The following is a 26,648-nucleotide window of genomic DNA, read 5'->3' on the forward strand; positions in this document are numbered from 1 at the left end:
CCAACGCCTTTGGAAGACATCCACGTTGCTGTTTGTATTGCAGGACGGCCTACCAGCCTTAGTCATGGGCCAGGAACCTGTTTACACTAGGTTACAACACGGTAATCATAATTTACGACTTCTGGAAATGAAGGGGTTTTGATTTGGGTCGGTTTTTGTTTTTGTTTTGGGTTCTTTTTTTTTTTTTAACTATATGGCATTAGCTGTAAAGAAAACAGTGGAACTCCCAGCTGTGTTAGCCCTGGTAAACTGAGCTGAGAGTTTGTTGTTGCTTATGCTTCTGTGGTTTCTGGTGTGTTGACACTGAAATCATGTGCAATAATAGCCAGAACAGTTAAACACAAAATACAAATCCCGTATCTAAGGATGTCATTCTATAGCTCCATTTTTACTCTCTTTGCAAATCCCTTTCTGATGTGTATTGCAACCCTTGCACTGCAGTTTTTTCTTTCAAGGTTATCTTCAAGAGTTTTGCCTTTTTCCACAGAAAGCAGATTACCATTTCTTAGGGATGCTCCCAAATGCTCCGCATCTCTTTTGCTACTTATCTTTGTTATGATGATGCAGTTTTACAAGTGTGTTTGAGCTTTGCAATGTAGATCAAATTAGATTCCCTGCAGAGAGGAAGTAATGTGAATTAAAATGAGGGCAAAGGGAAGAGCGGGTGTGTGATACATGTTGTGTAGTGAACTGTCAGAGGTAGTTGGCTGCTCAGCAGCAAGCAGCGCTCAAACCCAAGACTGAACAGAGGAAAGGAGTTAGGAGCTAACATCACAGAAAGAGGAGAAATAAGAGTGTGACTACCCCATCATGTGGCATGTTCCTGTCTGTGTCTGGCATGATGGAAGGAGGTACATTTTTGATCAAGCCATGCTTTTTCTCATTGCCTATAATTACAGGTACACCCATTATTGCACACACAAGCTTATCACAAAGAGGATTTCACCTCCCCTTGGACATGAGCAATGCTACTATACTATAGTTTCTGTTACAGACAATACTTTTGTGTAGGTGCAGTTTGGTGGAATTCTCTGGAAAGCCGTAAGGTCTGAATTTAGTTTTCAAGACACTGTGGTAAGCTGGTCTAAATTATTTGGTGCTGCAGCCCAGATAAAATTCTGGGTCACCTCATGTGATGGTGACCCTCTCCGCTCTCAGAAGTCCAACGATAATCGCAGTATATTTGTATATTTGGACACATACAGACATAATTGGAGGTTATGTGCACGATAGCCCTGTCTCTATCTCCCTACTGTTTATACATGTGCAGTCTAAGGAAGAAGTGCAGCTCATCAGTCACATATAGATCACCTGTGTTTGGGCAATGTCACACAGTTCACCTTCTGTCACATGCACCGAGATTGAGAAGCTAGCTATTGCTTCATCTACCTTGCTGGTAGGACCAAGGGTTTGCCTACCCTGCAACCCTGAGGAGATTCAAATCCTAGCTCCAAATAAACTATATTGGAGAAAAAAACTTCAAACATCCATCTTCAGTATAAGCTGAGAGCAGAAACTCTAAGACCTGCAAGTTATAACTGCCTATGCCTTACTTTTGGTAAAGACATCATCTGTCTTACATGACTATATCTAGTGTCCAAGGCTGTAATTTTTCCAGCCAAGAGCTAGATTTCTAGCTTTCTCCCAACCGCCCACTGAGTCCTTCAGATTTCCCTAGGCATTTCCTACTGTGATAACCATTTGGTTATTTGATCAGTAATAGAGCTGTCAATGTGTATACAGGCTTGCTGGACTTGGGGTTGGATCCATCTCTCCCCTGAAGGCAATAGACTTCTTCCTGACAGCACTAGAAGTGCAAAGGAGCTACACAGATCTAGCTAAAGCAAAATGAGGGAGAATACATCCACACATTCTTTCATAGCATTTTCCTGCCCCAATACTGGATAAAGAAGAAGTTATTTACAGCTAGATAAAATTAATATTGTTTTGTGACATTGAAGAAACAGCTGTATCAACAAAACATATCAGAAACAGGCTTGACTGAGTATTTATGAGACTCACTGTTATTTTCTAGTCAAATTTTCATCTTTCCCTGAGATAGTTAAAGTGAATTGGAACATGATCAATGCAAGCACAAATTTTCAACCTTCTATTTATTTAAAACAAGGTGTATTAAGTTAATTTAATATGGGTTTTAAACATTAATTTATCTCTATCATCTTTGATGAAATTATCTTTCAATTTTAAATCTCACAAAGTCAGTTTCAAACATTCCTGTTGAATTTTGTCCATGATTTCCAGGAAGCTATAATTTTGATTCTTACTTAAGCACTGATATAAAGAAACACGAGCAAGCAGGATAGTGCATGGCTGCTTTATATAGCCCCATATCAAAGATACTTCTCTTTTCTTTCAACAGAAGTAATTCAAGATCTGCTGAGCCTGAAAGTTTCCTTCCATCTCTTCTTAATCCTCCTACGCACTTGTTTTCATCCATGCCCAAATATCAAGGCATACAAAGTCTGTTTATATGGGATGAGATTAATGGCCAAGACATGAGCAGTTTGAAGGTTGCTACCCTGCTGATTTCTGGATTTTAGACCCAAGATCAATTTTAAGCTCTTCCAGTTGTTGATTCTGAGATAACAGTAATTTCTCCTATTTTTAGCTACAAACAGCTTTGAAATTAACATTTATTTGGTGCTGAATGTTGCATTTGTTTCCAGCATTAGAAGCAAGATTTTCCCCACATGCATTTGGCTATGTTGAGCCTTAATTAGAAAAAGGAAAGAACAGATACTCATCTTTGAGAATTCAGTTAACATTTGCTTGCACTTCATTAACTAATGCCATATGCAGGAAGGAAGTAAACATTCCATTCTTGAAGAAAATTAATGAATGAAAGTGTGTTATAATGTGGAAAAAATAACATAGGAAACATTATCACAGGCAGAAAGTGTATTATTCCAGTTCTGACACTGGAGAAGGGAGAGGGAAAGTTAAGTTCAGTTTTGGTCAGCTCATACCATTACCAGTGTTGTTTTACAGTAACGTTTGAAACATAGTTGTTTCCACAGAAAGGAATCCTGGGTCTGGGTTTACCCTCACTTTCCCTGGATGTACTGTGCAGTGGTAGCAGTGACTGGAGCTCTGCCTGCTCGCTCTCTGCTTGCAGACCCAGATGAGGTGCCGGTGAAGTGCCGGGTGGCCTGGCTGCACTGTCATTACTGCAGCTGCTGCTGTGCATAGATGAGCTCCGAGTGACCTGCGTGGACGCAGCCAGCCGTGGCTTGCCAGAGCTGTGAGGTTTTTATCCATGGCGTTGTCTAAGAAAGTCATGCTGCAGATAACCTAGTACTGTGATGAGGTGCCAGCGTCTGAGCAGCGACGATCTCCAAAGATAAACTGAGCAACTTTCCTCTGCTCCCAGCCATCCCTATCAACTAGTCGCTGGCAACAGCTGTGTTGAAATCCGATGGTAAGCGTCGCTGTGATGGCTGTGCCTCCATGATGATCCTTGCCTCCCTACCGGGCTTGTGACTGGTGGCTGGGTGGTGAACTGCTCCACACATACATAGAGCAACAGTAAGCCTGGATATCTCATCATCTGCATACAGCTGTTTATAAAACTGAAAGACTAATAGTAACACTATCCAAAACAGAACTGAAGCAAGGATCAAATGTATAATGCCTCTTGGGATAAATAAATCATGTGAGTCACAGGGAGCTCCAATGGCAGAGGCTGTTGGAAGTTTAGAAAGGAGCAGGGGTGTAAATGTCAAGGCCTTTTAGGGACTGCATGCTTGAAGGAAGGTGCCTTCACAACATGCTTTCCTTTACCTCTTCTTTTTCTTTATAGTTTTCCTGAATCTCAATAATTATGTGCTCAGCTGAAAGGAAAATCCACAAGAGCATCCTGTTCCAGGGTTTTCCAAACTCATAAGGCTGTAATGCTGACTGCTTTTGTTTTGGGGATCAATAAACAGGGTCTGGTATATCCTCTCCACAGTATATGGCCTGATGAGAGTAAAGTGCAACTTTGTTTCAAGGGCTTTACCTTTTTGCAGTTGTTTATGGTGCAAAATGTCTTCAGCTTTCAACAGGCAGAGTGCCCATCACCTTGCGATAACAAATCCCAAACCTGCTCCTGTGAAAGCTGAAGCTCCAAAATTAATCGGGACAGAATTTCCTTTATAATTTTATTTTCCATGCACAACTTTCAGTAATCTGCTGATACTTGCAACAGTATTAAAGCATAGTATAAAAGCACTGGTAAAGAAATACTCACAATGTGCAGTCACTCAGCTGGGTTTCTACACCACATTAAGAAAAATATAAAAAAAAATACCTTTCTGGAGGCAATTAGTATCTGTAAATACCTGAAATGCCATCCTGGGAAAGGGTGGTCACCATTAGCTGTCTGGCTAATCTGTAGCTTTGTCCACTGGAAGTGCTCACACTCAGTAAGGTAAAGCATTGCTGAATGCTGGGCTGCTACTTCACATACTGGCTTGTGGAAACTCCTGACAGGTGTCTGGAAGCTGTGGCCTGGTGTGGACTTGCCCGATCTTCTGTATTAGGGACATGTCCTCTTCAGGCTGGGGTGTGTCTCCTCAGGATATACACCCATTGCTAATCAGTAAACAATATGTGAATTTGAGGAGTCGGTTTGGAGGACAGTGATGATTTGGGTGCTGCACAGAGATGGTGTAACCCCGTGGCTTCCCTACCCCTAAAAACACTGGAAGATGCAAAGTGATGGTGCAAGAAGCAGGAACCGGGAATTTAACCCTGTACTGGATACTATCCTTCTGGAAATGAAAGGATATTCCAAAAGGTATGAGCCTTGGCAGGGCTGGGTAGCAAGGAAGCTTGTAGTTTCCTCCTCCTGCCCTGCACCAGCTCGGGCCCTGGTGCTGGAGGGACCACATGGGACTGGATGTATGAAGTGCACTCCAGGGAATTACAGCACTGAAGCCTCCATCATTTCTTCAGGAAAGCAGAGAAGGGAGCGTGCAAAACACACCCCGCCTTTTACCTTGTCTATATGATTTGATCCTCAAGGTTAACTGATGTGAAATAGTAGGGTAGCCTTAAGAGAACAGCTACTTTATTTTTATAAAAAGAGATATATTTAATTACACAATGAATCTAACACTGGTTCAGTGATGACCGCAATATGACCAATCTTCTCAAAGGTAAAAGCACAGCTGGAATTAGATGTACAGCTAACATAATCCACAAAAGCTTTATTGAAGCCCATGCTAATTTACATGGCTTCATCTTGTGTGATATGTGGAAAGACAACCTCAGAATGGCAAAGCCACTAGGGCTGAAAGGACAAAAGAAAGTTGGTAACTTTCACTTTGAGTTTGGGGTTTTTTTCACTTTTGCAGGTTTCTGCCTCAAATTAACATTGGCTAATGAAGTTCTTTTCTGTGAACAACAGGTCGATTACTGTAAGGATTACATTTAATGAAGCGAATCTTACTGCTATTGCTCCTGCTCAAGGATACTCTAATAAATGAAGTCTCACATCCTAATGACTATCAGCCATATTAGAAAATTATGAATAAATAAAAAATCCAAAATTAATTTTTAATTACACAGGAATTGTTCCCAAAGTGAATCCACCTCAGACAGAAAGGTGGCTTTACATACCTGGTGGTTTAAGAAGAACCATTTCCAAAGGGATCATTAGAAAATTCATCTTTTACAGATGCAACACTCATGGCACCAATTAATTAATGAAGATGGAAATTAGCATAACTTTAGTAGAAAAACAGGTACAAAATAGCTCTTAGAACACAAGCATCTAAAAGAAAGTCAGATATTTCTGTTTATACCAGTAAAGCAGAAATTAGACTTTGGGCTAGTAGCACTTCCTTATAAATAATCTATCTGCAAAATTAAGACTGTGAGATGAAACATACCTTAGACAAAATCACTTTAATTATTGTGACGTATCAAAGCATCACCAAAATAACTGGAGCTGTACTGATAAATCCCAGCAGAGCACCTGAGCCATCTGGGTTTCTGTGCAAAAGAGAACTGCAGTTTGGTACCTTCCTGTTTTATGGGTATTTCAAAGTCTGCGTGGCTCCTCCTAGTACTAAAATGAGACCAGTTTGAACCCATCAGGCATTTTCCTTGTTAACCTGCCAGTCTCTGCTATCTGATGTTCTCTGCTTCTGATTTTGCATTTAATAACGTCTGCTCATCTCGGCTGGGTTAAATAGCTCAGTGTTTTTGTACAGTAGCTAATCCATCTTTGTGCAGCCATGCAAAAGTAACACTGATAACTACCACTGTACTTCTGCTTCAGCAAAAAGGCAACTAAAGCCGTGAGAGTGGATAAAGTGCCTCTGAACTCATGTCCATAGGGTATAAATCCAAGCTTGAAAATCCAACCAGACTTCCACCTGAGTGGGAGGAGACCTGGTTAATTTGATTAGAAAGTGGCTGAGGTGCCCATTCCTGCTACCACTGCTAAAATAAGAGTAGATGAGGGGAAAAAAAATGAAGATGACACATTTACAAAGAATTTAAAAAGAAGCAGTCCCCAAATGTACCTGTTCCACGACCTTCCAGTGCATTTACAACAGGGGATGTGGGTTTTCTTAGGAGTGTTTTTCCAACAACAGAAAATTACTTGATGTCAACTTCTGTTTTCAAATGGCATGGGCTGAGTTGGGCGTAGGAGGAAGAAGCCAGCCAAGAGGAAATTTGAGGCTTTTTAGTTTCCCACTGTAAGCAGGTATGCATTGACTGTACTGCTTCCAAAGGCGTATGCTGCAAGTCAGCATTAATAATAGCTCACAAAAATGTGGCTAAACCCGTATAATACACAAGATGTAGTCATAGCACCCTGTAGGACAGCACCCATTAGAGTGCAACCTCCAAGTGTCTAAGTAATAAATCCTCTACCTCTGCCAAATCCACCACATTTACACCCTATTTGTTCCTAAAAATCTTCAGTCCCAACCTTGAAAGAATGAACGTGTCTGAGGCAGGCAGCAAAAATCAGGGTGATTGGGGATTTTGCAACAAAATGTTTTTACTAGAAAATTCCATTTCCAGGAACTAAAATGCTTCTCTGAAATATAACTGTTAAAAAAATAAATCAACCAAATCTGCCAACAGAACAAGATGTCCTGAGAAGACACATGATGGGCTATGGTGCTCCCATAGCTTGTAGTGCTTATAATACTTGTGGGTTTTTCAGTAAGGTTCCTGCCACATGGCAAAAAAAAACCCCTCAGGTCCCTGCCACAGTAACAAGGTTCTGGTAACCCTGGGGAGTTTAGCTTCATCAAACTTAGCTTTTGACTCTGCAGTACAGAGCTTGCAAGCCTCAAATCCCAGTTGACTCAACCAGTGATTTCCAGACTTTTATCTCACAGCTGGTCCCTCCTCTCACTGGATCTTAAAAGCCATATGGAAGCCATGGAAATTGGACTTTCAAGCTCAATTTCATTCATAAACCAAACATTTTGATTGTTTCCAAACCTTTTTCCTTCTGCCCCTGTGAAACACTGTGAAACATAGGGTTTTTTCCTCTAGAGTGAAATATTTATCCTTTTTCAGAATCTTTGGATGCCCAATAAACATGAAATTCTCGTTTTAATCAGCATCAGCTGAAATCTAAAAGTGGAAGGAAAGAAGAAAAAAACCCCAAACCCCAGTAGCTTGGGAAAGCTGTGAAGCTTTCCCTTCCTAAAAACAGAATTGCATTGTTTGTTAGAAAGACCAACACGCAGAACAGTTTTGCACTGGGAACATGAATGAACAAAAGCAGCTACAGTCTTTGTCATTATAATCAGAAAAAAGAAAAAATACTTGATCCCTTTACTTACATAAGCTAAAGATTTTTTTATTTCCCTGCTTTTCATCTAAGTGCTTTCTTTGAACCTTGGCCAGTGGTTAAGAAATTAGTCAAGAGGTTTGAGATGATGTGAAAAGAAAAAAAAACATCTGCTACACCTGCCTTTGTTCAGGTGTTTGGAACTTCTAGGAGCAATTAGTGCTTTGCTACAATTGAAAATGCTTATCTTCTGAGCTGACATACTTGATGCATGAATCCAATTCCTTTATGTACTTAGTAAGGATTAGAAGAGGAAAAAAATAAAAAATAGTAAGGTGTTTTTTTTTCCCCATACAGGGCTGCAGGATTTTGAAGAGGGTTACTTTTCAATTTTTATTTTACTTAAGAACAGAAGGCTGCAATATTCTCAAGTTCCCCAAAAGTCAGTTCCAAATCACGATTGTTTTGGATTCATTGAAATGTTTCCCTTCAACAAACTCAAATTTTGACATTTTATGCAGTTTCATTAAAATCTTATTTTGGAATATTGTGGAGGAGGAGAAAGTTATCTGTGGTACACTTTGGTCTGGTGTCCTAAGGAAATAAGGATTACATTACCATGCTCTCAATGTACTTCTCTGCTTGCCTGTCCTCCTCCTCTCTTCCCACACCCCCGTAAGGTTTTGAATCTAGTTTTGATCAAATCTGTCAGAAAGTTTTTCAATTCTTACAATACCAGGAAAGCAGGCTGGTGAATAAAGTTGAAAACAAAACACTATTAAGACACCATTAAGAGCAGAAAAGCAAATATACATCTTATTAAACATGGGAGAATCTGCACCAGAGTTTCTCATTATGGTCCCACTGCTTACAGAACAGTTTGTTACCAGTGTTGGGGAGTGCAGGCTGTCTGCATGATGGTCTCCTGGTTGAATGCATAGGGTTAAACCAAAAGCTTTTAACAACAATAAACAGCAAAAAAGAGACGAGGATAAAGCTCCAAAGAAACAATAGGGAAACCAAACATTGAGAAATTGCCTTCAGCTGGGAAAGGTCTGAAAGGATGCTGTCTTCCCACAATTCATCACAGTGGGGAAAATTAAAAAAAAAAAAAAAAAAAAAAATAAAAAAAAAAAAAAAAAAAAAAGAAGACGATCCTAAATTGTTGCTACATCCCGAATCCAGAAATCTAAGGAGACTAAATGATCTGTGAGTATTAGTGAGAAGTTTCAAGTACACAAAGAGTGGCCCTGGAAGATAAGAAAAAGGCTCCCTATCACACAGCAGGTTGCTCCCAGCTAGTGATGGAGATCTAGGTCAAAAGGAACATATGTGTATTTTCGAGGAAATACTCAGATAGTGAAGTGGACCTGTTTTGTCCTTTGCTGTAACACATTGTGTATGTGAGTAGAAGAATCAGTAATGCTTTGAAGAAACTGTTCTCAAGTTATTAGTAAATCACTGTCTTTCACAGAAGTGACCTTAAACCCCCAAATGCAGCTCGGCTTTTCTGTGGGCTGGCTAGAAAGGGTATGGCAGTACCAGGATCCCACTAGGAATGGTTGCTCTAGGTGGTCATACAGCCCCAGGCAGAGGAAGAGTAAAGATCACATTTGAGAAGGGTTGAAAGAGGGATTTAAAAAAAAAGCACAGGTTGAACCACAAGCCTGAGGGAACACGGTGTTAAGTCAAAAGCCATTTTAGGAGGAAAAAAAAAACAAAAAACACCCAACCAACAAACCACCAGTTCTTAAAATCATTGCTAGAGGAAAGAAGTCTTTCTTGGTTTAGCTTTTTGTCCCACCCCACCATTTTCAAAACAAAAATCGCCAACGTAAGTGGTGCTTATGCAAGTTTGCTGCCTGTGTGATACGTTTTAGGGACAGTAATGAGCCAAGTGACGGTGTGAGCGCCTGTGCAAGGCAACATAAACAACTAGGGTGTACTGAGCAACTGCACTGTGGCACTATTCCCTCATAGTAAGCAAAAGCAGGATAAACTAGTCTGCAATTACCAAGTGGGTTAATGCACTCCTTTAAACATAGATCTAAAATGAGATTGTATTACATCAGAAACAAGGTGAAGTTTGAAGATATTTGTTGGGCTTCGGTTTAATGACTCTTTTGTCATTGTAATTCACACCTTTCACTTTGCTAATATCTAGCAATTGCAGATTGGCACCCTACCAGAAAATGAAAGTAGCATCTTTCACCTGTCCTTTCTGTTTGCTTTATCTGTTCTTTCCTATTTTTTCCACATATTTTGCAGACACGGATTTTCTCTTAAAAGCTGCTAGTCCGTTTCCAATTTGTAACCGCCATACAGACATCTCCCTGTGATTTGTTTTTGAAATAAGCTTTTTTTTTTTTTTTTGGTTAAGCTTATAATTTCAAAAACCCCTATGCAACTCAATGCATTTTACACTGCTTGGCTAGCAGCGGATTATACAAAAGACCCCCGATTCCGTATTATGTCCTATTTCCACTCATGACACATGGCCTACAAGTGTTTTGTTGAAGACGACAAAGAAACTCATGGGGACTGTTTCTGAAGGTACCACAAGTTATCAGAGCTTTCTTAAAGCCAGCATGGGGCCAGCACCCCGACCCTGTCTTTGCAGAGACTCAGAAGGGAAGCCCGAGCTGCAAGGAGGTCGGCCTGCGTATGGGGCGCCACACAAGGGGACTCCCGCCACCAGCTCCTCCACCGTGGGATGGGTAGAGCACGTGGCTGGCAGCCATTCTGCGGTGGTGTTGGGGTAAAACCCCTGTGACCAGGAAGGAAGCCAGTGCAGGCTGTTTGGAACGTAGTGGTCCCCTCCCGCAGCAGAGAGCCCACAGCCCTGAAGAAGATGTTATCATCCGTTAGCAACAATTATTCTCAGAAATTCTCCTCCCTTTAGTTCTCCAGCAGATGTCTTGTGGCTCAGACTCAGGAAAATCCCTACACCCCTCCTGGACACGGTAGACACATCTTCCAGTGGCACAAAAGGCGAGGAAAGAATTTGCCATGTCCTTATAAAGTCAAATTTTCCGTGTACACACAGTCACATAAACGGCTGGGCTAGGAACTGCCCTGTTTCACTTAACATGTGCAGGCTGCGCTGCCGCTGTGCCCAGGGCACCACGGTAACACCCACTACCCCTATACATCTCTGTGACCCATAGTATGTTACTAATTAAGTATTCCTGCCCAGCAGAAGTGCTCATCAGGCCAGAGAGGAGAGGAATCCCTTTTGCCAGGAAGCTTATCCTCTCAGGATTCCAGTTTCATGAATCAGATTTCTGCTTAACTCATTTTATCTGTCACAAAACACAGCAGATACATTCCCTGCAGAGAAGTAAGCGGGAAACAATGCAAGCATCTTTCTGGAGGGAAGAAACTAGTATATCAAGTCCAATTTGATAGCTGTCTATCCTTCAGGCTCACAGAACTTACAGAGTAGATCCACTCTGCTGTCGTTTTTTAGCTTTCTTTCTCTTCCTTATCACTCTGTTAGGAATCAACACTTGTGTTTTGCAAACACCTGCACCCCAGTTTAGGAAAGCACTATGGCTATGGGGGCAGCAGGAAGAATCTGCAAGAGTTTTGTTATGGCGCTGGCGTGTTCTCAGCAGATATAGGGATGTACTTGATTCAAACAATATCTTGCAGATCTGTTTTCCTCCCTTGCTTAAGCAAGATTTAACCTAGTAAAATGCATGGTAGCCACCTTTAAGAAATATATGATATGAATATACCAAATTGTGTATCTGAGATTGAAGTACAACTCTGCCTTTTCACTTTCATCATGTGGTGCGTGCTGTTTGCTTACTCATCACAGTAACTAGTCTGGTGTATCTTCCCAGGTTTTGATTATTAGATTATCTTAGCATATAAAATCAAGCTGACAGAATGAGTCACCTGATAGATTATTGCCTAGTGAAAAAAAGCACAGGCTTGAGGCTTGTCATTTTATTTGCCTACAAAGCACCATGCACACCAAAAGCTAACTGATAAATACCAGCAGAGTTTTTAATGGAGAGTCAGAGCAAATCACACCAGCAGGGCAGTCCGAGTAACGCTGCAGTACTCCAGCCTGGCCCCTTTTCTTCCAAAATGATGGAAGATGTTACCTGAGGTTTAACAGGTAATGAAGACCACATTTCCACACAGCTTTGGACTGAGTGCTCCCGGCAGAGCTGGATGCCTCCAGCCGAACCTGCAGGCACTGGGGAGGCCAGGCACGTTTCCCCACCACCAGGCCTTCAGAGGTAAAAGGCATCTGTGGTGGGTTGACCTTGGCTGGATGCCAGGTGCCCACCAAAGCCACTCTATCACTCCCCCTCCTCAGCAGGACAGGAGAGAGAAAATATAACAAAAGGCTCACAGGTTGAGATGAGGACAGGGAGAGATCACTCACCAGTTACTGCCACGGGCAAAACAGACTCAACGGCGAAATTAGTTTAATTTTTTACCGATCAAATCAGAGTAGAATAATGTGACATAAAAATTAAATCTTAAAACACCTTCCCCCCAGCCCTCCCTTATTCTTGGGCTTGACTTCACTCCCGATTTCTCTACCTCCTCCCTGCAAGCAGTGCAAAGCAAACGGGGGTTGTGATCAATTCATCACATGTTGTCTCTGCCACTCCTTCCTCCTCAGATGGGTAACTCCTCACACTCTTCCTCTGCTCCAGTGTAGGGTCCCTCCCATGGAAGACAGTCCTCCACAAACTTCTCCAGTGTCAGTCCTTCCCACAGGCTGATGTTCTTCATGAACTGCTCCAGTGTGGGTCCCTCCCACAGGGTGCAGTCCTTCAGGAACAGACTGCTCCAGTGTGGGTCCCCTACAGGGTCACAAGTCCTACCAAAAAACCTGCTCCAGCATGGGCTCTTCTCTCCATAGGTCCACAGGTCCTGCCAGGAGCCTGCTCCAGCACAGGCTTCCTATGGGGTCACAAACTCCTTTGAGCATCCACCTGCTCTGGGGTGGGGTCCTCTACAGGCTGCAGGTGGATCTCTGCTCCCCCATTACCCTCCATGGGTCGCAGGGCACAGCTGCCTCACCAGGGTCTGCACCACGGGCTGCAGGGGAATCTCTGCTCTGGGGCCTGGAGCGCCTCATACCCCTCCTTCACTGACCTTGGTGTCTGCAGAGTTGTTTTTCTTACATATTTTCACTCTTCTCTGGCTGTTGTTGCTGTTGCACAGCAACTTTTTCCCCTTCTTAAACATGTTATCCCAGGAGTGCTACCACCATCACTGATGGTCTCGGCCTTGGCCCGTGGTGGGTTCATCTTGAAGCTGGCTGGCATTGGCTCTGTCAGACATGAGGAAGCTTCTAGCAGCTTCTATGAGAAGCTTCTAGCAGCTGTAGCTCCCCACTACCAAAACCTTGCCATGCAAACCCAATAGAGCATCTCATCCTTCTGGCCTCCCTGGGGGAAAGGGAGATGTCTACACAGTTGGCCACCAGCCCTCATCCCATGTCTTCTCCCTCCCTGGCCAACACTGATTGACAGTGAGGGGAAGCTGGTATTGCAAAGGAAGAAAAAGCCAACAAGGAAGCAGGGGAAAAAACAGCCAACTATGATACTGAGGTGTGGAAGCAAGGAAGACAACTTGCCTGAGCCCTCCCACAACATATAAACAAATGCCACAGGCAAAATCTGAAATGGCAGAGCAGAACCACAGTTTCCATGGGCTTTTTGGTCATAAAAGCTGTGACTACTAGCTATTAAAACAGACTTAATGGCCAATAGCTTCCTGTCATCTCAGGTGGTTACAAAACAACAGGGACGCAGGTGCTGCCAGCCCGTCCTGTGTCATGACCATGGCAGATGTCACCCTGCACACCTAGGGAACGCCACAGTTCTGGAGCTGTAATAGTCCCTTACTACTCTTGAGGATGATCCCCATGGATAGCACAGCACCTCCTACAGAAACACGCTTTTTTTTTTTCCCCCCTGGGTAATTTCTCTTTAATGAAGCATAACAAAATTGCCCAGTATTGATTTCTCTGAGCATGAACTACTGCTTGTAGGAAGATTGGGTAGCTCCTTCCTCCAGGACTATGATGGGAGGAAAGGACCTGCCCTCATTTATTTAATAGGTAAAATAAAATTGAATGAAAATGAAAAATATTCTGAATGAAAGTTGTTGGGGTTTTTTTTTAACAAAAAAAGCAAAATCCAAATAGGAAGAGTCTCCCAGATAATTTTGATAAACTTCAAAAGTTCCACTCAGTGTTGAAGGAAAAGAGTTAATGAAAAACATTTCTGAAGCCAGAGAGAATTCTATATTTATTAACAGGAAAAGTTCAAAACATTAATCATGCGGATTCTTTGACATTTCATCTGGCAAAAGTATAATCCTGATAAGAAAAATGTTTTGGCAAGAATACCGTCACCGTTGAATACATGATGGTTACTCTGGAACAGGGAACAAGAGCTAGTTTGTTGAAATGGCACTGCAAATGTGGAAGAAAAGCAGGTTTTACTCAACACTGGTTCTAGACACTTCCATAGATGTTTGTCTCACAGATGTGAATGAATTGGGAGCTGCAGTCCAAGTTCTTGGACTACATCTGACACAGCACCAGTGTGAGGAATGAAGGTAGAAAAGCCATCTCATTCTTGTCATTTATTTTTTCTCTCTTTCCTACCTGCTGCTTTTAACATTGGCAGGGAATTCTCTAGGGGAATCATAAGGCCGTTTGTCTCTGAAGCAAAGAAATCAATGGGCAGCTCAGCAAAAAGCCATGATGAGGGAAGAGAAATCCAAACTGCAAGCCAGCAAGGTGAATTAGTATTTCCACTCATGTTTTTTTTCAGGGGATTAGCTATTAATAAAGATTTAATAAATAAGCTCTGCTTCGCCTGTACAGCTGCAATATTAATAACAGCCATGCATCTTGTAGGTCTGTTGTATTTCCTCCACGGCAAGTCTGCAGCAGTAAATGTAGCTCTGGACTGTTTCTGTATTACTGAACTTCACATCATTGTGATTAAAAAGAAAAATGAAGAAGTGTTTCTTCAACTCACATGCTGCTGTCACTCCCTATGCCCACGGTATATCATCTGCCTCCTCATTATCTGGACCGTGACAGTAAAAGTACTGAATGAAGCACAAACAAAAACCCTGGAGCTACCTTAGAATACTTGATGTCGCATATTTCCTAACTAACCAGCTTCCTTTTGGAATCACATTTTGATTTGATACCATGGCTGGAAATCTTGAAATTGCTTTTGACTCTGACCTTGCTTCTGCCTCTTTCTTGTTTATGTACTTTCGTCACCTCTAGAAGCTTTGAGATTTATTTCCTTTGTGTTGATTCCACAAATATTCTTATTCATTTTTTAGGTTGCATGAACGTCTGAGGCTTCTAAAAAATACTAAACCTAGGGTTTTAGGACAGTCACAAACTTCCATTGCTATATTAAACCTTTTTTAGTAACAACCCATAAAACCTGCATCAGTATGGAAATTTTTGGTTGATAACTACTTTTTTTTTTTTTTTTTCTGAATAGGAGGTACCTCAAATTTCAGTGTGACTTAATCTCTGGCCTAATAAAAGCTTAGTGCTATTAGCTGTACCCCAAACTCCATTCCTGTGTGGTCTCAGCATGGGAAGGAGGGCAGAGGGGTGGGCAGCCATTACCTTCCTGGCAACACCGAAGTGGCTGCAGGGGCTTTATTCACAGTAGCTTGGAACCTGGCCAGCTACAGTATGTGGAAGGCAAGTGAAATGCATATGGAAGTCTTGGTCTTTTGAGCTGTTGTGTTCTGATAATATGACACCAAATGGAAAAAGAACCAAACCAAAACAAATCATCAGGTTTGACCTTCTCTGGTTCTGGACAAACAAGCATATTATCAAGGAGGTTTTTGGCTTTCATCTCTTTTCCATCTAATATATACATCCCTAGTAAACGCTTTACAGATCCCAGTGGTTTCTGTGGAGCAGAAACAAATATTAGAACAAACAAATCCAAAGGAAAAGATTTAGGTTTTGGTGTCTTGAGGTGGTTTTTTTGTTTTGTTTTACTTTTTAATCCCCTCTCTAGTCTATGGTCCAGAAATGACAAAATTGGTTCCCAACTTGGAACATAACTGTTTATGACAATAAATCAGTTGACTTCACTGCTGCTGTGCCATTCAAAATGACTTCATAATCTGGAAAAAAATAATTGTGATGAGGAGAAAGGGAGCAACGGCCATTTCCCAGGCTTTTTTGACCTTCTGAGCAAGAACTGGAACTTGCCTAGTGGTTTAGATGCTAATCTGTCTACCCAGTGTGTGGGTGTGCGCTGAGTCACAGCCAACATGTGCACTCACTTCTAAAATAGGGCTTCCTAAATATTTTTGTAAGGGTAACTTTTGTTTAACTTTCATTTGGCAGAGTCCCACACTGGGAATGGTCAAAAGCTCAGGAAGGACCATCTGTTGTGTGTGGAGCTGCTAAGAACAACTTTGAAAGTTTTCAGACCTTTTTCTCTTAAACTGAGGAAGAAAAGCCTCACCCCTCCTGCCAGTATGAATTAAGATACTGCTTTTTTTCTCACCCACTTGCCAGCAAACCACATCTGTTTTTTTTTTTTTTTTTTTTTTTTTTTTTTTTGCATTTGCTGTATTTATTTTTGTAATCCATGCCTAGTTACTAAAACTCAAGGGCCATTCTGCTGAGGATGTTCCAGGCAACTGTAACTGTGCAAGTACTGAGCATACAGGATACAGTGGCCATATACAGGCAGCCGGCACTGTAGAGATTTCTGCAAAGTCTTTTTTATTATTATTATTATTATTATTATTATTGTTCTGCTTATTACATAACTGGGAACATGGGTAATGAACATGTTTCAGTCAAAGCATCACAGGTGTTACAAATTGCTTTCTCTCTTGAAGGCCCTGTTATTAACCCAGTTACTGCTGGTAATAATACCTGCTTCTCTGCAAATAAGACTGAAAAATGCACTGGTGCCAAATTCAATAAAGGGTTTAGGTGACTCAGCATAAGTTGGTGTAATAGCCCATATTTAAGATCTCAGACCTTTGAGTAGAGTCTGAATCCTGAGCAATAGATCTATAAAGTGCACAAAAAGTGTTAGGTGCCTGCAATAACAACGCCAAGCTGCTTAGCAGGCACCTGCTTAGATCTAGCCAATAAAGCTGGCCGGGTGGGGAGAGGAACCTTAAAACCCACCTGGCAGACCTGCAAGGAGATACTTGCATTTGGTTAGGATCCACAAACAAGATCCCTTCCAAAATACAGCTTTGTGGGCTTTATTTATTGGTTTTTTCCATCCCTTCAGAGAACTGAGCAGGCCTTACACTTTTTATGGTTCCTCCTTCGCCACAGTTGCCACACATTCATATAACACCCTGCTGCTAAAGCTGTAACCTGGAAAGTGGATATCCTAAGTCTGGTTCCCTGCTTTGGCTGCACAGTGTGTGTGGGAGGGGGGCTTCACCCCCCCAGGGATTATGCAATTAACAGCTCTAAAGTAGGTCAGTGTGAGTGGGCTGGAGGGCTATGCTCCTCATCCTCCAGCTGCAACTGTGCAGAAAACAATTCAAGATTCATTAGTCCATAAAGAGGAAGAGCATATTAAGCAACCGAGTCGTGTTTCCTCATGCTCAGGACAATCACCTGGCGTGAGGGCAGCCCAGTTTCTGGCCCTTGTCTATTCTTGATTTTTCTATGTTTTAACCAGTGGTGGTTGTATGTGAGCTACAAGACAAAGAGGTCCCAGCAGGGGAACTAAAACTTAAGCCTGTCCAGCTCTGCTTGGAGTGAGTGCAGTAACCACGACCAGCCAGGCTGGTGACATGGCTGGAGCTGCCCTGCCCATTGCCAGAGTAGCCTCTCTCCTGCTGGCCAGGCTTTCTCTCAAGGGACAGAATAGATTTGAACCCGAATATATTTGGGTCCAAATATATTTTAATATTCCCTATTCAAATAGGGAATGAAAATTTCCAAGTCCTCTAAGAAAATAATCAGGCTACTATGTAGTGCTTCAGGAGAGGAATTTTGCATTTCAGCAGCAAACAGTAGCAGCCACCACATGTGATAAGGTGAGAAATCAGTCCCTGAAAGCTGAGCACGATCTGAGGACATTTATGGGACTGACTATCCCTACAGTAGGCTGTTAGGGATATGTACAAAGCAAGCCTTCAATTGCTCCCTCAACTCCACCAAGACTGGGACAACTCAGGACATGCACAGAAGTACAGCTCCAAGCTCCTGGTAAATTTATGAGCAAGTAAGTCCTTGAACTTAATTACCACCAGCTTTGATGTGATTTTAGTCTTAAATGTCTCAGTTGGCTCAAGTCCCAGATCAGAAAGTCTTGTATGGATTTGACACCTAGCTCCTGTTCCTATGAGCAGCAAGGCACAGAGCCCCCTGCACACTGCAGTGCTCCAAGCCAGACCATCTCTCCAGAAGAAAACACCATGCAAAGTTTTGCTCTCAGTTACTCCATTACAACTTTGACTCAGTGGTGATGCAATTGACAGCATAACTGGGACAAAAATATATAGCAAAATTGTTCTGGTTTTGTTTTTTAGGAGGCAAGGCCATGCTATAGGATGTTGAGAATAAATGCAAGTAAGCAGACCCTTCGCTACCAACATCTCCATGCAGCCAATGCAGTAGATCCTCTATCCATTGGAAACCCAGCACAGCAGAAACCTCACAGATGTGATGGAGAAAAACTCTCCAGAGTCAGAAACCTTTGCAGACCCTGTAGCTCAGCGGACCATAGATGTATGTGTCTTTGCAATGCAAAGTATACGGCGAGTGGTACAGCAAGCATATTCCAAGTCCATTTTAAACTTCTTTCTGCTGTTTTCTTCCTTAACGTTTCTTTCCTTTCCTTGAAAAGCCAGCCTAGGCCAGCCACTCACTGTCCCTCAGAGCCCATCTTCCTGCATTGGGAGCAGAACGCCTCCAGCTGCTGGTAGCATTCCCACCCACGTTACCACAGCAGCAGAAACAGCAAAACATTAAACACAAGGACGCTGTGTGGGCAAAATCCCTGCATCCTGCGGGTTGGTGAGCAGCCTTTATGCAGCTGCCAGGCCGCCAGAGGAGCCTGCAGAGCTCCGGTGTTCGCTCCGGCTCCTTTTCCAGATGAGCCTGCCACATTTCTGGAACAACCAAGATCATCTGTGTTCAAAACGAGTAGCCAGCACTTGTCATACCCGCTTTATGTGTTTTTCAGAGAAGCATTTTAGTGGCCCATCTATTCAGAGTGAGCATAACTTAATCAGTTTCCCCAAATATACTTCTCAGTAACCTTTGACTGGTACAATTGTCCTATTTCTACCTGGGCTCCACCCTTGAATTGCATAAGCCCCTTTTCAAGAGATAAGTGAACACAGAGGAATTAAACAGAAATATCTTCTGATGTGGTGTTGAGATGAGGAGCATATGAAGAGCATCTGCATTACTTTTGGCTTGTTTTCAGTTTATTTTTTCTTCCTTTGGACATATCCGATCTTCAAAATGTAAGGAGTAATAGAGACTTCATTTCCTATTAGCTGACTACAGCTATAGGTTGGGTTGATATACAGTGATGTGTTAATTTGGCAAGTTATCAAAAAATCCGAGCCAAAAAAGTTGAGAGTCAGGCAGCAGAGTTCCCTGGAAAACAGATTTCCTTCAATAAATCTTTTGTTTTGACAATATGACAGCTCTGTTCGAGAATAGTAACTGTATGAGGAGAGTATATTTTGATATCTCCAAGACACTCAATTTAACACCACAGGACATTTTGATTTAAAATGTGCATTAACTGGAACTTACAGGGTGTGCGTTAGATGAATTAAAAATTGATTCCCTGATAGATCTTTAAAAGATAGCTGTCCATGGAGAGATAACCGGGGCTGTTTTTCTTGTGGTCCACCTGGGACTAGTTCTTAGTCTGACATGATTTAATATGTCAATCCAAACAAACTAAAAAAAACCCCTGAAGTCCTTACTCACAAAGTTAGTAGGTGATTCCAAAAATTCAGTGAGGTAGTTAATAGGGAATCACTCCTTCTGTGAGGGTGATCATTCATTTCAGTAGTCAAAGTCTAAAATTGCATTCTGATATGATCAAACAAAAGATGTGAGATTTGAAAATAGAGAAATGAGGCTGAGGATTAGCAAATGTCTGGGAAAACTGTTCCAGAGGAGGACTTTTTAAAGTCTCCTCCTAGACAATCACCACATTTTTTGTGTCCTCAAGACATATAGAGAACAGAGACCTCCCACATTTTCCCACTGGCACACACATAATAGCACATAGATGCTCTTAAGCAGTGAGAATGAAATATGTTAATTTTAGAATGCTTTTTCAAATCTGAAATCTAAGTAAGCATCCTGAAAGCGCATGTTTGATATTTCATGGCTGGGAAAACAATAATCAAAAACAAGCAAGCAAGCAAACAAACAAACAAAACCCCCTTACGCCAAACAAATTCTTTTGGGTTGAAATTTCCTTGCTTTGTTCCAACTTAAAGATAATTGGCTTTTGGAAAGATTAAAAAAAATATTTTCAGTAGTTATTAATTGTGTGACACATAATTAAAAAGTACAAGCACAAAAATGCTTTCTATTTTTAAAAAACTTGTTCAGACTAACTTGGTTCTGTCCAAAGTTACTTTCTTTCCCCTCTTTTTTATTTTGGTAAAGGCTTAGACTATTTTGGTTTTGTCATATGCTCTTAATCTATCTGGACTCTGTGAATATATAAATATTACAAAGTAGGAGCAGACTAACAGAAGATATTCCAAATAAATGAAAAATATGAAATAGTTATTAAAATGAACAATAACACAGAGTGAGAAGTGCAAAAAGATAGCTGCTTTTTTTTTTTTTTTTTTTTTTTTTTTTTTCCCCTTTGAAATTTACATTTGCAAACAGCTATTTAGGAATATCTAGGACCATGTCACATAGTTGAGAAGTCTCTTTACCACTATTCCAGAAGAAACTGCATTTACTACATACATTTTGCTTTCTAAGAGGAATAAAATCCATTGTAATGGCTAATTTAGTGTATTTTCCTTTAAAAACCATCTCTGCCAAGAGGGGCTTTTCGAATGGCTTGGAAAAGGTTAATGAGGAAGCTGGTGTACTCAATATGCAATCTGTGTATGTACAATATGTCAATATGCAATATACACCACCCACAACATTGTTTTGATAATTAACATTTTTTTCAGACATGAAAGAAAATCACAACAGTAGCAAGAGATGGTGGGATCTTAACCTCTGTGCTGCTGTTTCAGGACAGTTTATCTTCTTGGTCTTGTCATATCTGTGATGAGACAAGCCTCCTGGAGAGACACCCAACACCAGACCTTACCAGTCAGTAGTTTGCCCCAGCTGCCTGGTGAAACAGAGTGACAGACCCCAGAAAACCCCAGCTACCTTTCACAAGAAAATAGCAGTATTCACCTGTGGAGTCAATACCCTGGCACTACAGCACCGGGCCTTCATTGACTTATGAAAAACATGTCCCATGACTAACTGTGAGCTATTTTTTCAGTGTTGTAACCACCCTGATGTATCCTGGAGGACAAAACAAAAGAAACACATAAAATGTCTTAGTTTTTCCTTGAAAGACATTTGGGAAGACAAATGACACCAAGCAGAAGACACATGGAAATGAGTTGTCATGAACAACTAGACCATAAGTTCAGATACAAAATTTTTGAGTTTCTTGCTGACTTCACGTACCAACAGATAGAAAGCCAACAGATCCCAACAAATAGTTGCAGACTCCCAAAGATGTACTGTGCCCATTTTGCTTAGCAGACAGGATTTCTTAAAAGACTTGGGTTTTATTTGTAAGCTAAAATCTGCAGCAGGTTGACCTTTTGGACCAGTCCAATAAAGCACTTAGTTTTGGGCTGAAATGTGTTGCCTGCTGAGGCACAATTCGACCCTTTACAGTTAGAATGGGCCCATTCAGCACTCAATTCGTCTTTTTAACATGTCAGATACACACATTACCTGGCAAGCTTTTAATACTGTAAATGCAATGAGATTGGTCCCCCACATAGTCCTTTCTTCAGCCCATGGGGTAACACCATTGCCTTCAAGGGGGGTCACTGCTGATTCATGCCACCAGAAGGTGCAACTAGAGGACCCAGCTCGTCCATCCTGAGGCATTACATGGTTTCCTTCCTCCTATGGATTTATTTCCTATGGGTTTCATTTGATTTTTCCATGCAAATTTTTCGACCTCTACAGTGCAGCATGGCACATTTCTGTGAAACTGAGAGCCAAGCAGATGGAAAAAACCTCCCTTTCTCTCTTATACACATGCGAAAACAATAACACGCACTATAAATTTACATTTCATATACAAAACTGAGCAATTTGAGAGCTCCTGTTTACCTTTTACGTCTTCCATAAAAGGCAATTGGATGATGTTAACCCAGTATGACTTGTTGTCTTTTTAACATTGAAGTGAACAACAGAAAAGAAAAAAAAAAAAAAGAAATTGGTCCATGAAAGAGAAAAATGCTCACTTATATTCCTTAGATTACAGTAAAGCTAAAAGTAAATTATTATCAACCTGCTTTCTAAAAGCATTTCATAGGACACTAGACAACAGAAAGGAAAGCGTCACTGTTTTTTTATAGCACAGATGCTATAACTCCAGGTTTCATTTAAACTCTGTTACAGTCAGTTGGTTACGAGCGGGCTGGCTCTGCAGTCAGCTCAGCAGGACACTGTACGTAAGGAAGATTTTTAACTGTCTGTTACTTTTTGCATATGGGACTTTGCAGGGAGTAGAAAACAAGACAAAATAGAAAACGTTTCTCCACAGGTAAACTGCATCTTTGCTGACATCCCTGTCCTATCCAGCTTTTGATAACCAACATAAAGCCCTGTACAAAGTGACAGTTTTACATCCAGAACTAAGACAATCCTTCCCTCTGGAGTAAGTTTTAAATAACGTCCTCATGAAGTTGCCAAAACAAGCCAGGCCATTCAAAAGGCAAAGTTTCTTGAGTTCAAAGAAAGAAAGTTTTTTTGCACTGAACTTTGTTCTGGCAGTGTATTGAAGTGGCTTCAGGACACACTAGTTCCGTTTCTACCTTTGCTTAGCATTTTGTTCAGACAAGTCCAGTCCAGACTTAGTTACCTGACTTCATTGTAGTCAGCTACATTTCTACCCTTCTGTCACACTCATCTTTGGCACACTGGAAATCTGACTTGGTGTTTTTCAGAAGTCTCTTAAAACATTCCTAGCAATTTCAAATGCCAACATATACAGATATTTTTTTTTGTTGGTTGGTTCTTTCTTGCCTATGTTACATTTTCTAGCAATAAAAATAAAATTTCTGGTTAGCAAAGAAGTTCTGTGACAGCTTCCTTTGGGGAAGGAGGGATGGATTTGGGAATATTTGCACTGTACTGTCACCGTCAGCTGACATGGGGATAAAGTATCAGAAAGCTTGCTGATACCTTAGGAAAAAGAGGTTTTGCATTGTGAGAAGACATTGTTTTTAATTATACTATTTCTAGAAAATGCTTTCACAGCACTCCAGTCTGCCACTCAGGTTACTAAATCAAAACTCATTGTTCACACTTTCCGCCACACAAGCAGCCCCACGCCACAGCGCTTTTACAAATACAAGTGGGAAGCCAAAGATAAAAGCAGGCTTCTTCAAGATGCTTTTATATCAGAATTCTTCATACAAGCGTCCTTTCTTTTGCTTGTAAGTACACTAATCATATTTCAATTGCATGCCTACAATATAAAGTTAATAGCTTCCTTATTTCCTTATTTTAGCATTTCCCCTCTACTCCCTCTGTCTTTTCAATTATACTAGCTAGATCATTTCTTTCATTTCCTTTCTCCAGTGTCCTGTTTTCATTTCTTATACAAAATCATATTTGGTCACTTACACTTTTCTTGAGGATAAGCACACGGCAGCAGCATCTCTTGCTCCACCATGGTGCTGTCTGTTGCAGAGGTCAGTGGTCTTTTAAACAGCGCTTGAAGAAAATGTTTTGGAAAGCTAAGCTCACTCATGCAGGCTTCTGATCTTCTCCAGTACTCTTGGCTTCTGTGTGTTGTCACATGTTATCCTCCCTCCTAAGAAACCAGTGAAACAGGTTGGGCAACACACATCTTGTGTGTCAGGCCAGTTTTAATTGATTCATTGCAACAGGTACCCACCCTCATTAAAAAAAAAGGTGTTGAAAGGAGTAGTCTCTTAGCGCCTCATTTGAAATTACAGAACCTACCAAATGTCACAGCTGGTGCGCTTTAAAGGGAAACTACTTGCTGGGTTTGCGAATATACAGGAAATAATTTAAAATCAATCTTACATGCCAAATAAACCACAGCTAGCGGTATAATTCGGATGCTCCTGCTCTGTGGGAGAGCAGGAATCCTTCCGCTGTGCACCAAAGTGGCAAGGGTTGCCACTGCCTCTCCCCAAGGCATGATTTCTTGTAGGACAAAACAACTCCACATCTCTGCTACAGAGGCCTCTGACTCTGTCAACAGCAACTCTGATTGCTGCTGATGTGAACAAACCGTGCGGACCTGATTTCTGAGAAATGCACTCCAGGGAACACGAGGAGAGTAGTGTCTCAGTGCTTACAGAGAGGATTCCTCATGCAGCAACTGCAGAGGTTGCTCCGCCTTTCAGCAGCCCCTGTCTACCCATCCAGGGCTCAGTGAGGAGCCCCCAGCACTGCCCTGCAGGCTCCTCACAGCTCAGGTACCATTTATCAGTTACCCCCGTGACCAAAAGGGTTGCAAGTGGGCCCTCAATAAGACCTGTATCTATTTCACTTCAGGGCGCATCTCATAGTAGCCCATAGCAGTTTCCTGCTGCTGTTGCTCTTGCAAGCTGGTGATACCACTGTCAAGCGCAAGCAAGGCTGTGGTTAGCAAAGAACCAAAAAGCAGGAGACATGGGATTTATGCCTGACTCTGCCTTTAATTTGCCCTGTCACCTTGGGCAAATTGCTTTACCTCTCAGTGTTTCTATTTCCCCATCTCTAACACATGCATAATTATAGTTCCCTTTCTTTGGGAAATGCTTTGAAACCTATGTACAAAATGCAGCATGAAAGAGGAAGCTATCATTATTGCACACTTGTAAAATATTGGGATGAGGCAGACAATAAGCAGCGAGCATTTGAGATTTCAAGCATGTAAAGTGTTGTGTCTTAAGAGGAACATGACCTGATTGTAATAATGATTATATAAAAAAAAAAAAATACTCCTACAGAATTTGGCAAAAGTTCACATTCTGTTCCCACACTGAAATGCTGAGAGAAAAATCTAAATCAATTCTCACTTCTAGGAACATTACACACTACTGGAAACAGCAAGTCCACCAGAGGTTCCTCATTGGAAAATGACATAATATGGCAATTTCCTGCTTTTCTCTCAACTGGGTAAATAAAATCTCTCATTTTGCAGCCTGTGAGTACTTACATTATACTCAATAGGTCTAAATACTCATCCTCTTTCTTTAAAAACTAAAACTCAACAAAGCTCACAAAGATTGAGGTTTTTTCATGTGTAAGTAAGCTTGAACAGATTGATGTAAAGTTGTGTTTTCCAGAGGTTGAATTTACTCACATGGGAGCCTTGTACTTGTTTTAATACTACAGCAAACTAAATGAAAGAGGTGCTGGTATTCACCTCACTTCTACAGTGCTGCTCATTGAGGGGTCTTTCTCTCATCCAACTGTAACGGGCATGACAGTGAATAATTTTCCCCTGCAGTTTAGAGCAGATAATTTTTCACATGCCCTACTTGGGAAGGCAGCAGTTGCTAGGCTGTGAGAAGTGCAAAACAGAGCTACCCTGGCTTTCCTGCTTCTGCTTCCATAATCCATGAACTTTCATTCTCATCTTGAATACATCGGAAGTGATGGCAACACTCTTGAGATGATATACTGAGGTCCCATATAAGGTTGCAAAAACTTTCAGGAATGATATTGTCTATGTTGTCTGTGAAGAAAAGTTACTGATTTTTTTTCCCTCTGCATCCTTTTTCTGTAAGACTGAGAACTGTTTATCCATTGTCCTGCTTAGACTAGAATCCTGGGTAATTCTTAACATGGGTGATAGCCCAGAGATTAAACTGGGCAATGCTGAATTGAAGGAAAGTGGCTGTGGGGAAATAGCTTTTTGTGAAATGCCCCTTGATTGCACGTTAATACTGGCACATTCTGAAAGCTTACCCGAGTCTTAAAACATAAGTCTCTACATGACTTAACATGGCCAGCCAGGTTTATTACAGACCAGGACAATGGTAAATGTATAACCTACTTGCTTCTTACTCCATAATCCATTAACTTCAGAGCCATGTTCTAAGATGTCCTGAGGTTATTGCACTGACAATTTATACTGAGAAGTGAATCATTTAGAGCTGCAAGCTCAGAAACCCGTGGAAGTACATTTGCAGAAGGGTGTGCATTTATTTGTATTGTCTGAATACATACAGTTGCAGTAGGTGACTTCTCAATAATCACATTCTTATGACATTAGCAAACTCATACTGGGTATCATATGCTGATTTGAATTTCAGTGGAAAGGACATGAAAAAATAAAGGCTTCTTGTAGAGAGATAATATAAAAATTTTTTTTTTTTTTTTTTTTTTTTTTTTTTGGCGGGGGGGGGGTGTTGTTTGTTTGTTTCTGTGTTGAGCTGTAATTCTGCCTGTGGATGAAACAGGTCAGGAATTAACACTGTTACCCAGCCTTTGGAAATGAAACGCACAGTGTGAGTTGGTTTCAACTTTTTACAGCAGGGAAGTGAAAAATAGCAATTGAAGCTAGGCTTTTGGTGCTTGAGATAACATTTGGATGAGTGAATGTATTTGGTTAAATGTCAAATCCTAAAAATCTGAAAACCATCTAATGAG

General features: G+C 41.3%; 1 protein-coding gene across 2 annotated transcripts in view; it reads right to left on the minus strand.

Moving 5' to 3' along the window:
- Positions 1-23,699, minus strand: part of PTPN3 (protein tyrosine phosphatase, non-receptor type 3) — a 173,523-nt gene extending 149,824 nt beyond the window's left edge. Inside the window, exon 1 of one of the 2 annotated variants that reach the window (XM_026843059.1) lies at positions 23,661-23,699. In XM_026843059.1, coding sequence (XP_026698860.1) covers positions 23,661-23,694 — 34 coding nt within the window. In that variant the 5' untranslated portion in view covers positions 23,695-23,699. The remainder of the gene's footprint in view (positions 1-23,660) is intronic. The other variant, XM_026843060.1, reaches the window with a different exon arrangement.
- Positions 23,700-26,648: the final 2,949 nt, after the last annotated feature.

The sequence above is a fragment of the Athene cunicularia genome (assembly GCF_003259725.1).
Source record: "Athene cunicularia isolate RWA chromosome 2 unlocalized genomic scaffold, athCun1 chr2_part1, whole genome shotgun sequence".
In the NCBI taxonomy this organism is placed as follows: Eukaryota; Metazoa; Chordata; class Aves; order Strigiformes; family Strigidae; genus Athene; species Athene cunicularia.